The 14124-nt window shown below is 40.0% G+C and overlaps 1 pseudogene and 1 gene segment (V, D, J or C); both read left to right on the top strand.

The window, feature by feature from the left end:
* Positions 1-6001: 6001 nt before the first annotated feature.
* Positions 6002-6505, top strand: LOC132656268 (T-cell receptor alpha chain V region CTL-F3-like). The segment is given in 2 exon segments: positions 6002-6053; positions 6168-6505. Coding segments are annotated over 2 exon segments (390 nt in total).
* Positions 6506-12105: 5600 nt separating this feature from the next.
* Positions 12106-12691, top strand: LOC132656599 (T cell receptor alpha variable 23/delta variable 6-like; annotated as a pseudogene).
* The last annotated feature ends 1433 nt before the right edge of the window (positions 12692-14124 follow it).

Raw genomic sequence — 14124 nt, 5'->3', positions numbered from 1 at the left:
ATGTACCACAATTTCTGCATCCATTCTTCAGTTGAGGGGCATCTGGGCTGTTTCCAGCTCCTGGCTATTACAAATAAAGCTGCTACAAACATGGTTGAGCAAATGTCCTTATTGTGTACTTGAGCCTCTTTTGGATATATACCTAGGAGTGGTATGGTTGGATCTTGAGGTAGTGCTATTCCTAGTTGTCTGAGAAAGTGTCAGATTGATTTCCAGAGTGGTTGTAAAAGTTTACATTCCCACCAGCAGTGGAGGAGGGTTCCCCTTTCTCCACAGCCCCTCCAGCACATGTTGTCACTTGAGTTTTTCATTGTGACAATTCTGATAGGTGTAAGGTGAAATCTCAGGGTTGATTTGCATTTCCCTAATGGCTAATGATGTTGAACATTTCTTTAAGTGTTTTTCTGCCCTTCGATATTCCTCTACAGAGAGTTCTCTGTTTAGCTCTGTTCCCCATTTTTTAATTGGATTACTTGGTTTGCTGCTTTTCAGCTTATTTTGTCCTTTATATATACTAGATATTAGCCCTCTGTCAGATAAAGAGTTGGTGAAGATTCTTTCCCAATCTATAGGCAGTCATTTTGCTTTGATGATGGTGTCCTTTCCTTTACAGAAGCTTTTTAGTTTCATGAGGACCCGTTTATTGATTGTTGCGATTAGAGCCTGTGTTTGTTGGTGTTCTGTTCAGGAAGTTGTCTGATGTACTAATGAGTTCTAGGGCCTTCCCCACTTTTTCTTCTAATCGATTTAATGTGTCTGGTTTTATGTTGAGGTCTTTGATCCACTTGGACTTTAGTTTTGTGCAGGGTGATAAGTATGGATTTATTTTAATTTTTCTACATGTCAACATCCAGTTAGACCAAAACCATTTGTTGAAGATGCTATCTTTTTTTCCATTGTATGGTTTTGGCATCTTTGTCAAAGATCAGGTGTCTTTAGGTTTGTGGGTTTATTTCTGGGTCTTCTGTTTGGTTCCATTTATCCACCATTCTGTTTCTATGCCAGTACCATGCAATATAGGATAAACCTACTAAAATCTGTCCATCTAAAGACACTAATCAAGAGAGAGGACCCTGACTAAAATGCTGAATCCCCATCCCGAAAGACAAAGAGGAAGAACATCAGAAGAAGAAGAATGGGAAAAGGAACTGCCTATGACATAATCTGATTGGCCTGCTCTTTGATCACCTGTCCCTGAGTGGAGAGTAGCCTTACCAGCCCACAGAAGATGACGATGTAGCCACTCCTGATGAGATCTGATAGAGTAAGATCAGCAGGAAGGAGAGGATGATCAGTGGACATGGGTAGGGGCATGTGTGAAGAAGAAGGAGGGAGGGTGGGATTGGGACCAGGGAGGGAGCGGCTTATAGGGGAATACAAAGTGAATAAAGTGTAATTAATAAAAAAATCTTGTAAATGATTTGGTGACTTTTTTGTCTTCAAGAGACTATATTTCTGAAAAAAGAAGCTTCTTTGATGAAAGGTAATATGTACATATATGATATATATACATATATACATATATATATGTATATATATATATGTCTGCTGATCTGACAATGCTCTTCATAAGAACCATAGACTAACAAAAACCCCAATACTGTGTCTCTGAAAACTAAACAAGCTATTGCTGCTGCTCATAGTTACTTCTCAGCTGGAAGGGAAATCCCTCTTGCTGAAAACAGCACACTTTGGACACCTGACTCAAAAGACTAAATGGATCCAACCTGATCATCTCCTCCCTGCAGTCTACCATTCATGGTACAAAAGCCTGTTCTGTAAGCTACCAAGAGAGGGCAGCAAATAACACTTTCATCCAGGGGTGACACCTATGAATCACAATAATAAACAGCATAACAAGATATCCCTACCTTGAAATAGTGGTATTAAAAGCTTCGTGGATACCAAAGCAGTTTAGTGGGCCTTAAGACCTGCTCAATGAGAAGGAAATTTTGCCTGGTACTAGAAACTTAATCAACTACCCAGGGTTAGTGAGGTCAAAGATTGTAGAGGAGAATATGTTACTTCCACTTTATGAGAGTGAAACAGTTTTTAATATACTATTCTATAGAAAGGGGCACCAGAAGAGAGAAAGTGAAAACAACAGCTGATGTGCTGATTTTATAAGAGATGGTGTTTTTAAGAGTCTTTGATTAAGAGAAACCCATGCCAACTTGCCATTGAATAAAATTTTGTGAATTTACTTTTGTTCATTCTTGTGAGTAGGAAACACACAATGTAGATAAACACTGTGTGTGTGTGTGTGTGTGTGTGTGTGTGTGTGTGCTTTCTTTCTTTCCATTATTTGGCATGACACACATATGAAAGACTATAGATGTGCTGCTTCCCCCCATGGCCCTGACAACAGATTCTGTTATTCAGGGGACATGATGTGAATGTTTTCATTAAGAATCAAATATTTTTCATATAAATTTGTAAAAATCCTTTCACTAGAAATGTAGGCAGAAAAACTGATGCAAAGTTTTGCATTCTTATTAAATTTTCAATCTTTTGTTTTCTTCTAGGAAAAAAGACTGCATTGATAAAACTAAAAAGGACATGGAAAGTCATCCATGTATTACTAGGTTTCATAATAAATTGCATGTGCTGTGTTGTCCATTAAAAAAAAAAGATCTGAAATTTAGCCCATGTTATTACTGATGGTTTCCAGTTCGTTATAATGAGATCAACAGGTCCTCAAGGCAGACTAGCATTCTCCCATGCCCATACAGGAAGGCAAGACAGGGCACAATTAAACTTGCCCCATAACTTTCAATACATTTCCTGTTGGGGCGGTTGCACCACACAGAGCAGTAACCTTGCCTGTTCCTCTTAAGCACGCCATATAGATTAAGATCTGGGTTGAGACAAAACATAGAATATTTCACTGCAGACAAGAGCTAACAACATGCTGATGCTGAGCCTGCTGGGAGCAACCCTCAGCTTCTTTTGTTTTGGTAAGGATGTTTCCTAGCACAGGATCAGGCTCTTATCCCTGAAGCTCACTGGGGGAAGAGGCCATTGTTTTCTGCTGAGGCCCAGAAGGGAGGGATTATCAGGATTCTGGCTCATAAACTACTTCTTCCTTTAGAGGCTGATGTCTCTGTGCTCTTTCCATCAGCAACCAGCATGGCCCAGAAGGTAACTCAGGCTCAGACTTCAGTTTCTGTGATGGAGGAGAAGACTGTGACATTGGACTGTGTGTATGAAACCAGGGAAAGCGCTTACTCCTTATTCTGGTACAAGCAAACAACAAGTGGGGAAATGGTCTTCCTTATTCGTCAGGACTCTTACCAAAAGGAAAATGCAACAGAAGGTCACTATTCTCTGAACTTCCAGAAGTCAGAAAGCTCCATCGGACTCATCATCTCAGCCACACAGATTGAGGACTCAGCAGTGTATTTCTGTGCCATGAGAGAGGGCACAGTAGCAGGGACTTTTACAAGGGCCCCACAAAAACCTCAACCAGAGATAGAGGTTCTGAGGAAAGACTTCACAGGCAGGAAGAGGCAGGGCTGTGGCCACACACGTACAAGATAGGCTTTGGCAATAGACCTCAGTTCAGTTCGTGTGAATGTCTGTCTATCTTTATAACTTACCTGAAGTGTGCATGTTCAGGGCCTGTGTGGGTCCTGCAGAGGTCCTGCACCAGGTCCTCTGCATAGAATGAGAGACAGAAAAGAAGTGGATCCAAATGAAAGGGGAAGTGAAGAGAAGCTGACAGGCAGATGCAGTAGTACCTGTGTGTAGATACCATTATATATGTGTATACACATACATATCATATCATATCATAACATATCATATCAATCATATCATATCATCTACTATGACTTCCAGTTAAGTGTTTTTGTGGGATTCCTGAGTGTGTGAGCAAGTAAGTCTCTGATTCTTGTGCCTTCTCTTGGGCTTTTGTGCTTCTGTTGGTTTGAGGTGATAGGTTTTATTTTTATTTTAATGTTCTGTTCGTATCTCTGAGAAGTCTATTCTTTTCTGATGAGAGACAGTAAAGGAGTAGATCCAGATGTAAGGGGAAGTAAAAATTAACTAGACCCCAAGTCTATACAACTTAATGAACTTTTATACACTTAGAATTGGCTAATGCCAACTTTACTTTTCCAGGTATTGATAAAAGTGACCATACACATATTTTGGGTTTCGCTGAAGTGAATAATTCAGTTAGAGTAGATTGTTCATTCAACATTTTTTTCATTGTACATGTAGGTGTTGCCACCAAGATTTTACAGCCGTTAGCTGCAGTCATTTTACATTGTGACTGCATCCAATATTCTTTTCTAATCTCACAGCTCACTGCTACCACACTGCACTCTGATCTGTCTAAAGAGATTCTGTCTTTTGTGTTCCTTCTGGTGGTACAAAATTGTCTCACTGAATGGTACCTGTTAAGGCTTACAGTAATTATCTTTGATTCATTGATAGGTTTATTTGTAAAATTTAATTCTTACATTACCTGGCTAGAACTAGAATTGTAGGAGCGTTGGGAGGTGATGCTTATTATTCCTGGTGTGCAAGACCAGCATAATCTCTTGCTGCAATCACCTACAATATGACAGGTGTCACTCCTAGGATTAGGTTACATTTCATAAGAAAGTCAAGGAGTAACAAAGTCCTCAATCAGTTTGACACATGCTGAATTTGACTTTGAATTAGCACAACAAACTGGAAATTGTAAGTTTCAGGCCTGTTATAATAGTTTTATTTACTCAATTTACTTTTGTAATTATTTTCTGGCTCAATAATTTTTAATTGGGTCTTCTTATGGCATCACATTTATAATGTTTCCCATGAAGAGAGAAAAGAAAGAAAGAATATTCCTAGCAACATCATCAAAATTTCTACTCATGATGTATTTTGATGATACTTAGAGCTTTAACAATAAAATATTATATAGTTTTCTGAACAGTGATATTTCTGGTAGGTTCCTTTAAAATATGTTAAGATACTGCATTTTTTGCCCTCTAAATTTTTTTTGTCTATAATATTTTAAATTCTAACACTTCAGGTTTCTAAAGTTTAGAAAACCTAACTTTTTCTTGATATATGACTGTTCTAGCTACTTTTCCTTTTGCTGTAACAAACTATGAACCAGAAGGAAGTCTGGGATGAAAGGGTTTATTTTAGCTTACAATCTTGGGCAGGAACTCCAGGCAGGAGGGAGTGCTGCTTTCTGGCCTGCTCAACTTGCTCTCTCATACAAGACAGGACCAGATATCTGCTCAGGAGCAGAAATGTCCAGAGTGATCTGGGAACTTCCAGATCAATCACCAATCATGAGACTGATCATCTACAAAGATGCCCAGAGGCTAAGCTGAAGGAAGAAAATACTTTTTTTGGGGGTTCCCTCATACAAGCTGACTGTAGTTTGTGTGAAGCTGACAAAACATTAACCCATAGAATTTTCCCTGGTTCATAAACCATCCTCTACTGAAGAAACAAAGCTAAGAGTATATGGGAAGAACATCCTGAAACGCAAAAATTTATGCGCCTTATTTTAAAAAGAGAGGCCACAAAATGTTGTTGGTAGGGAAGTTGGATGTATTTGTCAGAACTGGAGGGAACAGATGAGTATAATAATAGTTCACTGCACAACATTCTCTAAGAACTAATAAAAAGAGAAAAATGGATGAATTTTATAAGAGGTATGGGTGTGTGTACACTTTTATGTACACTCACCACATTAAATACCATAGGATACATGTGCTTCAGTAACACAGGTGTCAACTAGAGACCTGTCTGCTTAGGGTGAGGTTTCAAGTTTCTTCACAATGACTTGTTAAGCCACCTGTGGTGCAGGTTGAAGGGAAATCAGCAGAGGGCGCTGATTCCTTAGATGTGGGTTACATCTCCTTCAGGTGGCTTAACATGACAGACTCACTGTGCAGACAAAGGTCCTTGTCCATGAGTGAGGGGTTGCATGAGGTCCTGCTGAAAACTTGCCCTGTGAGGTTGATGCACTCAAGGACCAACTGTCATTTCTTCTATGAACATGCTTCCTGTCACCTGCTCAGTTCTTGTGCTCCTCTTCATGCTCAGTAAGTTATTTTTTACCCTAAGCGTTAATGATGTCTTTGTCTTACAACTATGGCAGTCTTTAACCTTCCTCCTCACATAGAATAGTAATTCCTCATTGTTTGTTTGTTTTTTAGGAAGTAGCAATGGAGACTCAGAGACCCAAACAGAAGGCTTGGTCACTGTCACAGAGGGGATGCCTGTGATGCTGAACTGCACCTATCAGACTACTTACACAAATACTTTCCTCTTCTGGTATGTGCAATATCTCAAAGAAGCCCCTCAGCTACTCCTGAAGAGCATCACAGACAACAAGAGGACAGAGCACCTAGGGTTCCACGCCACTCTCCACAAGAACAGCAGCTCCTTCCACCTGCAGGCGTCCTCAGTGCAGCTGTCAGACTCTGCCCTGTACTACTGTGCTGTGAGTGACACAGTGAGGGAGAGTGCAGGGGAAGCTGCACACAAACCATAGGTGCAGGAGGCCTAGGGGAGCAGCCCTGTGAGGGAGGCTGCGTGCTTTCTCCACGTGCTCTCACCAGCTTCCTGAAAAACAGCACCAAGTCTCAGGTCAAATATCTAGAAACCTAGGAATCTGTGGAAATTCTCACTGACAGGATGGAAGTCAGTGGTAGAGACAACCTAGGCTGTGATCCCTTGAAATAATGTTTTCTCCCTAACTGGAAGTCTTAATAGCAAACTTCTCCAGTAAAACCCTGACATAGGCTTTATCTTTACCAAGATGTCTTACAAAACCTAGGGACTTAAATTCTCCAGCAATCTTCTGTTATTACCCCACAAATTTACGATTTAAATAAGAAAGCTAGACTCTAGTCATTAAAATTGGGCTTCAGTCTCATTCTATAAATTATTTAGATTACAACTTACCTTGGTCCATGTTACAGAATGTTCCCCAACCTCTACTCTTAGTTACTTGTCTATTGCTTTGAAGAGATACCATGGATGATCAAGACAACTCATGAAAGAAAGCATTTCATTGGAGGCTTGACCACAGTTTCAGAGGGTTATTATCATGGTAGGGAGTGCAGCAGCAGGCAGGCAGGCTGGCATGACCCTGGAGTAGTAGCTAAGAGCTTACATCTGAGTACAAGCAAGAGGAAAAGAGAGAGTGAAGCTGGGCCTAGCTTTGGCTTTGAGGTTCCAAAGTCCAGCACCAGTGACACACCTCCTCTCACAAGGCCACACATCCTGATCCTTCCTAAATACAACATAAACCGAGAGCCAAACATTCCCATATAGTAGCCTATGGAGGTCATTCTCATTCAAACCACCATGCTCCCTGTCAGCCTTCACTTAGTGAAGCTATACAGCTGTTGTAGGTCTGAAGATCATGCCCAGAATGGCATTTCCATTTCTTTCAAAGGTTCTTCCACCTTTTCTTACACACGTTGTATGTAACAGCCAGGTCATGAAAGTCTCTGTCCAAAAATCCCTTCCCCTTAAAGTCTATTCTTGTTTGCCATTGTGCTGTGCTTCAATCCCAATGATGTGGTGGACACACTCACCTGGGATTAGAGTTGGGTTCTCTCATAATTTTTCTGAAACATGAGAAAGGAGGCCAATGTTTTTGATTCATCTCAATTCTGTAAACAAAATGCTGGTTTAAAGTAAAAAGCTCTAAGACTTACACTTATCTCTCTGTAATAAATAAAGAGCTGAAATAATAATAAGAGAAAACCCACAATGTCTTTCAAAGAAGACTCATGTTTGTATATACAAAGGTCAGAAAAAAATTACACATTCTATTATTGGTTAAGGAGAATGATGAGACGTCAAATTGCTTTTCTAAACCCCCAAAACTACTTATAATGGCATAGCATAGAATAGAATCCCTTTTATGAGAGCTTGTGAAATCTAATAAAAGCCTGAATGTAGGCTTAGATTTTACTTAAACACCTTTACCTCCCATCCAACCCCCAAATTTAGTTAGGAGATTAATAGGAAAAAGGGTTGTAGACCTCTTTTATCTACTTCCTACTGGTTAGGATCCATGGGTCTTTAAGGGATTACCAAACTCAGTCCACTCCAAAGGCCAAAACCATGCAGCACCATGAAGTCAGTGAAAGCCAGAAGACTTAGGTGGTTGGCCCCAACAAGTTCTCTGGGACAGTTCTCTTTGCAAAGAATGAAGATCAGCTCAGTGATGTGGATCCAAAAAGGGATGCCTCTCTGTGGTCTTTCATTTATCTTTTCTACTCAGAGTCCACCCATGGATGTTCTCAGCTGGCCAACATCATTCGCCTTGCATGAGAGAGATGACAGCAAAACACCACATGCCCTTTCGCAAGACCACCTCCAGCAAAACATCAAGTGTGCAGTTTGCAAGAAAACATCACATGATAAAACTGAGTCTTCAGGGAAACCAGAAACTTGCACTTCACATGAGTTCCAGGAGTGGGAACCCTTCTTCCAAGTTCTTAGGTGGTTCAAGAAACTGCTCCAAATAATTGCCATTACCCATTGTTACCCCCACAGAATTTGAAGATAAGATCATAGTTCTAAGAATACCACATACCTTCGACAAGGACTTGTGAGGACTTAACTAAAACTGACCTGACAACTCCTCCCTAATGACAGGTTCTCACAGTATCCAAAGGTATCATCAAGATCCCAAGGGAGAAAAGCAATAGATAATCCTACCAAGCTATAGAAAGACTATGAATCAAAACAATGACCAAAATGGCAAGAAAACCCACAGAAATGCAATGGTAGCACTTTCATCTTGGGGGAACTAATATATGCTTCATTGGACATAAGGCCTGTTCAACAGGAAGGAATTCAGGCACAATACTGTAAGCCTAGTTAACTCCCATGGCTGGAGATGTCATAGACACTAGAGGAGAAACAGTTATGGCCATTTTTCTAAATCAACATAGCTTCTAACTGCATTTTAAATATGTATAATTACTCAAAAAGAAGTGTATTTCTCACCTCTCATCAAAAGAAGCTTCCTTTTGAAACAAGTAGAGGATAGTACAGTAATGGGCAAATGGGCAAAATTCAAAGAGTACCTGGCCTCAAGTTATCTAGTGTAGTTAATACATCCAGAATGCCATTCCTATATACAAGGCTCAGGGATTAGCACAGAAGAGGAGTGGGAAGGAGTAGTAAGAACTGGAGGGAGAATACTTCTTCATTGCTGATGTGAATACAAATGGGTACAACCAATAAAAAAATCAGTATGAACAAAATGCTGTAAACAAAATGCTGGTTTAAAGTAAAAAGCTCTACGACTTACACTTATCTCTCTGTAATAAATAAAGAGCTGAAATAATAATAAGAGAAAACCCACAATGTCTTTCAAAGAAGACATTGGTAAACATAGAGCTAACACAAGATCTAGATGTTCCACTCTTGAGGATTTAACCAGCAGATTCTACATCTTTCTACAGAGATACTTGCTCTTCCATGTTCATTGCTGTGCACTTTGATCTGTGTGAAGAGGGTTCTGTCCTTTGTGTTCTGCATTTGGCCTAAAACCTACCTTAGTGCATGGTACCTGTTAAGATTCCAGGTGACTTTATTTTAATTTTCACACATACACACACACACACACACACACACACACACACACGAAAGGGAAAAACTTACACTTCTGGGTAGTAGTTAACCCTTAAGTACCTTGCTAGAATGAGAACTGTGGTAGTGGATTTGCTAGGTGATGATCCTAACTCCTGCTCCCTGGTGTCTACACACAGCATAGTCTCCTCCTGTGTTCAGAATCTAGACTATGGCAGGTGTAACTCCTAAATTGTGTTTTATTTTATGAAAAAGACCAACAGATTGCACAGGCAATCCAGTTTCTCCTTAGTTCACCACACCCTGAATTTGACTTGGAGTTCATCAAATGAGGATTGTCCATGACATGCATGTTTTTCCAAAATGCAATTTTACAATAATTGTTTGTATCTATACTTCCCAGTAACATCAATTATAACATTTTCCCACATGTTTTGGTGGCATTGTGTAGAACTCATGCAACTGTGCAGTGTTCTGAATGCTAAGTTCCTCGCACTTGTTTTGAAATGTGTAAAGATTTTGTAATTTTATCGCTAAATTATTTTCAGCCATTTCAGCTCATAACTTTATATTCTTTAAAAAAAGGCATGAGTTTTACAGTTAGAAAGCATACACCTTCCTCTGTGCATGGTCAGAAAGCCTTGGGATTCCTCATGCAAAGGCAGCAAGGACAGTGGGAAGTCCATTACAATTGTAAATGTTTTATTTCTCAGATGGGACTCTAGAGGACAGTCCATTCTAAAGAGTTAATGGCTTCTCCATAGAGCAGTCTGTAAATGGACTTATGTAACAGGACACATGAAAATAATTAGAATAAAATTTAATTTTTTCTTAAGTGAATGGAACCTATATGCTTCTTGGTTCATTTACTCATAACCTTACCTGGTAATAGGATAGTATAATTCACTGCATGTTTTCAACACATTTTGTTAATATTTGCAATAAACCCCAAATGATCTGGACCTGAAAAGACAGCTCGGCGAATAAGCACACTTGATGTATCAATGCTAATCTTGTTGTCCATGTTAGGATTTTTGTCTTTCTTAAGCTTGCACAGGCCTTGTGCAGACTGTCACAAAACTGCTCCTTCATAAGTTCAGCTGCCATGATGTGTCCAGAAGACATTGTTTCCTGTAGTCATCCACCATCTCTGGCTCCAACACTGACTTTTCTTCTGCAATGATCCCTGAATCTCGAGAGGAGAGCATGTGGTAGACATGTGCCATGAGGGCTGACCATTCCACAGTCTCTTCTCTGCACATTGGCTGACAGTGGGCGCAGGGCTAATCATTGACCAGTGTAGTGAGTTTCTAACGAGCACGGAGAGCTCCATCAATCTATATGTACATGATGCAAAGACATTAGGAGTTGGATTCATACTATAACCATTCAGAAAACTACTATAGTCAGTTCTCCCATAGGGCATATGATATTACCAAAATTATCAACACACATTAATTGTACAAATTAGTGGGTTTGTTGTGAATTTTTAATGTATGCTTATGTGACAATTTCCTCATATTCATCTTGTCTTCACTCTCTGTTGTCCTCTCCTTTCCCTTTGTCCCTCTTCCCCTTCTCTTACTCATTTGTCTAACTTCTGCTTTCAGATCATATTTATTTTCTTTTTCTTTACTCCTCTTTTGCTTTTGTTTTTGATTGTTCATTTGTTTATACAGATGAGAACAAATACATATTGTGTATGTCTACAGGTCTGCTTATTTTGCTTAACACCTTGTCCTTAAATACTATCCACTTTCCTACAGATGGCAGGAGCTTATTTTTTCCTAGTGGCTGACCATTACTCTGTAGTTTCAGGGACAATATTCTGTCCATTCATTGGTTGACAGGTGGTCCCTAGGCTGTGTCTACATCTTGCAAGTCATGAATGGTGCTGTAACACACAGGCATATGCAAGTGTCTCTCATGAAATGACCTCTTTCTCCTGGATAAATGCCCATAAGTGGTATTAGTTAGATTACTGGTCTTTCTTCCTTCCTTGCTTTCTTTCTTCCTTTCTGCTTTCTGTCTTTTCTTCCTCCTTGCCTTCCTCCTTCCCTCCCTCCCTCCCTCCGTTCTTTCTTTCTTTCTTTCTTTCTTTCTTTCTTTCTTTCTTTCTTTCTTTCTTTCTTTCTTCCTTCCTTCCTTCCTTCCTTCCTTTCTTCCTTTCTTCCTTTCTTCCTTTCTTCCTTTCTTCCTTTCTTTCTTTCTTTCTTTCTTTCTTTCTTTCTTTCTTTCTTTCTTTCTTTCAGAAAAACCACATTATTCTAGATGTCTATATCAAGACACATTTCTAGCAACAGTGTATGATGGTAGAATGGTAATGAGGGGATTTCTGATTCTCATGGCTCTATTTTCAGCAATACCAAATTTGAGAATAATGGAGAAGTGCTTCCTCTGTCAGAAATAGCTTTAGGTAGTGTTAGTGAAGGGTGGAGCCAGCTGAAAGAACTGAGGTGCCTGTGAAGTTGGAGTCAGTGTTCTGTGGGGGATAAAAGGCCACCTGAGTTCTCCCCAATCTTCGGTCTAGGAGAAATGGGCAAGGTCCTGAAAGCATTGTTTTTAGTCCTAGGCCTTCACCTAGCTGGTAAGTCATGGAAGAGAAACCACATATCCCAGGATATGTGATTGATTCAGAGGCAGGAGGGAACTGCGGCACCAGACAAAGTCATCCTTCTTGAAACCATCAGCAGATCTTAGGAACCTAACACCATTTGCTGTGTTTCCCTACACAGGGGTGAGTGGCCAGCAGAAGGAAAGACATGACCAGCAGTAGGTGAGACAAAGTCCCCAATCTCTGACAGTCTGGGAAGGAGGGACCACAGTTCTGAACTGCACTTACGAGAACAGCGCATTTGACTACTTCTCATGGTACCGGCAGTTCCCTGCTGAAGGCCCTGCTCTCCTGATAGCCATAAGTTCAGTGTCCAATAAAAAGGAAGGACAATTCACAGTCTTCTTCAGTAAAAGCGACAAACAGTTCTCCTTGCACATCACAGTCTCTCAGCCTGGAGACTCGGCCACCTACTTCTGTGCAGCAAGGGCACAGTGCTTCACAGACACCTGCAGCCCAGACCCAAACCTGCAGCTAAGGCTCCAGCAAAGCCTGCAATGGGGCTAAGCCTGGAGGGTGTGCAGGACCAGGTGACAGGGGGCACTGTGAGTGTAAGGGTTAGACTCCCTCAGCCCAGAGACAGACCAAGATTAAGTCTCAGCATGCTTTTCTACATTCTCTGTTTGCTCTTCAAGAACAGCTGGAGTTTTAGATCCATTTTCTTAAGTAGTCTAGAAGATTTTTTTTCCTCCTTTGTTGTAGAAATAGTTTCCTGTGTGTTTGGTTTGTAGCAACTATGAATTATGAAGGCCCTGTTCCCTACACTCTTGTCTGAACGCTGTTCATGTATAGTTGTTACAGCCCAGTGTCAGGAGACCTTGACTTTGGCCTCTGGGATAGAAATCACATAGTCTTTTCTTCTACATTAATCTCCTTGATAACTAGGGCATTGGGAATTTCTATGACCAATGAACTCTTCTACTTCCTCTTCTTTTGCCTCTTATGTCTTCATCTGCCTTCAAGAAATTCAGGTATGTAACCCAGGAGGCCCTCACAAGGATGCAGGTGTGTTTAAAATAGATGAATGACATCAGTGGGGAGGAAAGAATGCGAATTAATCATATAATAAAATTACACAACGTTAATTGAAGAAATTATTTTACATGTGTATTTCATAAATGAACAAAATATAAAAATGAACATAAAGGCTTAGTCAATAGAAGCTGCTGCAGTATTTGTAGACATCAGCAAAACACAGAATTAAAGATTCTTTCACTGCCTAATAGTTGGCAAGGATTGCTCACTTAATGCTAAATAAAATCCAAAAAGCTTTCCAATCGAGAAAAATTTAAATTCGTTTTTATGACACATTGTTAATGGCTTTGGAAGCCCTAACTTCTATGGGATCCTTACCAGGAGGAATTTTTGATGCTAGATTTGGTAAGCTAGCCTGAACAACAGAGTAAAACTCTGTCTCAGAAAACCAAAACCAACAAAAACATCATGGAAGACATTATACATAAACATCTAAAGCCTACAAGTTCTTTTTCTCATCTACAGTGAATAGTTTTTCAGTATGAAAACAGAACAGTCACATAGGAAAATAAAGTCAGTTGGCTCTTAGCAGTAGGAGATAGATCTCACAATACCAATAAGTGAACTCCTCCTGGTTTTCAAGGTCTTCTATCCCTGTCAAGTTTTAAACTTGAATCTAAACAAACAAACAAACAAACAAACAAACAAAAACACCAGAATATCTATCTGATTGAAATAGGCTTCATTGAATATAACAACCTAGCTTGGAAGTCAGCAGAAGAGTGAAGGCATATTTAAGGATGTGCAACAGAAAACTTGGAAACTCTGTGTACCTCAAGACACACCCTGAGCATCCTAGGGAATAAAAGGCTGGAAATAACTTCAAGAGTACTGAGGGAAGGTGAGGGCAAGTTGACTTAGAATAACCCAGTCATCACCACGTGGGTGTCTTCATACAGTTATCA

Source organism: Meriones unguiculatus, chromosome 9, assembly GCF_030254825.1.
Source record: "Meriones unguiculatus strain TT.TT164.6M chromosome 9, Bangor_MerUng_6.1, whole genome shotgun sequence".
Taxonomy (NCBI): domain Eukaryota; kingdom Metazoa; phylum Chordata; class Mammalia; order Rodentia; family Muridae; genus Meriones; species Meriones unguiculatus.
Note: the sequence above shows the minus strand (reverse complement) of the source record. Positions and strands in the feature narration are given on the sequence as shown.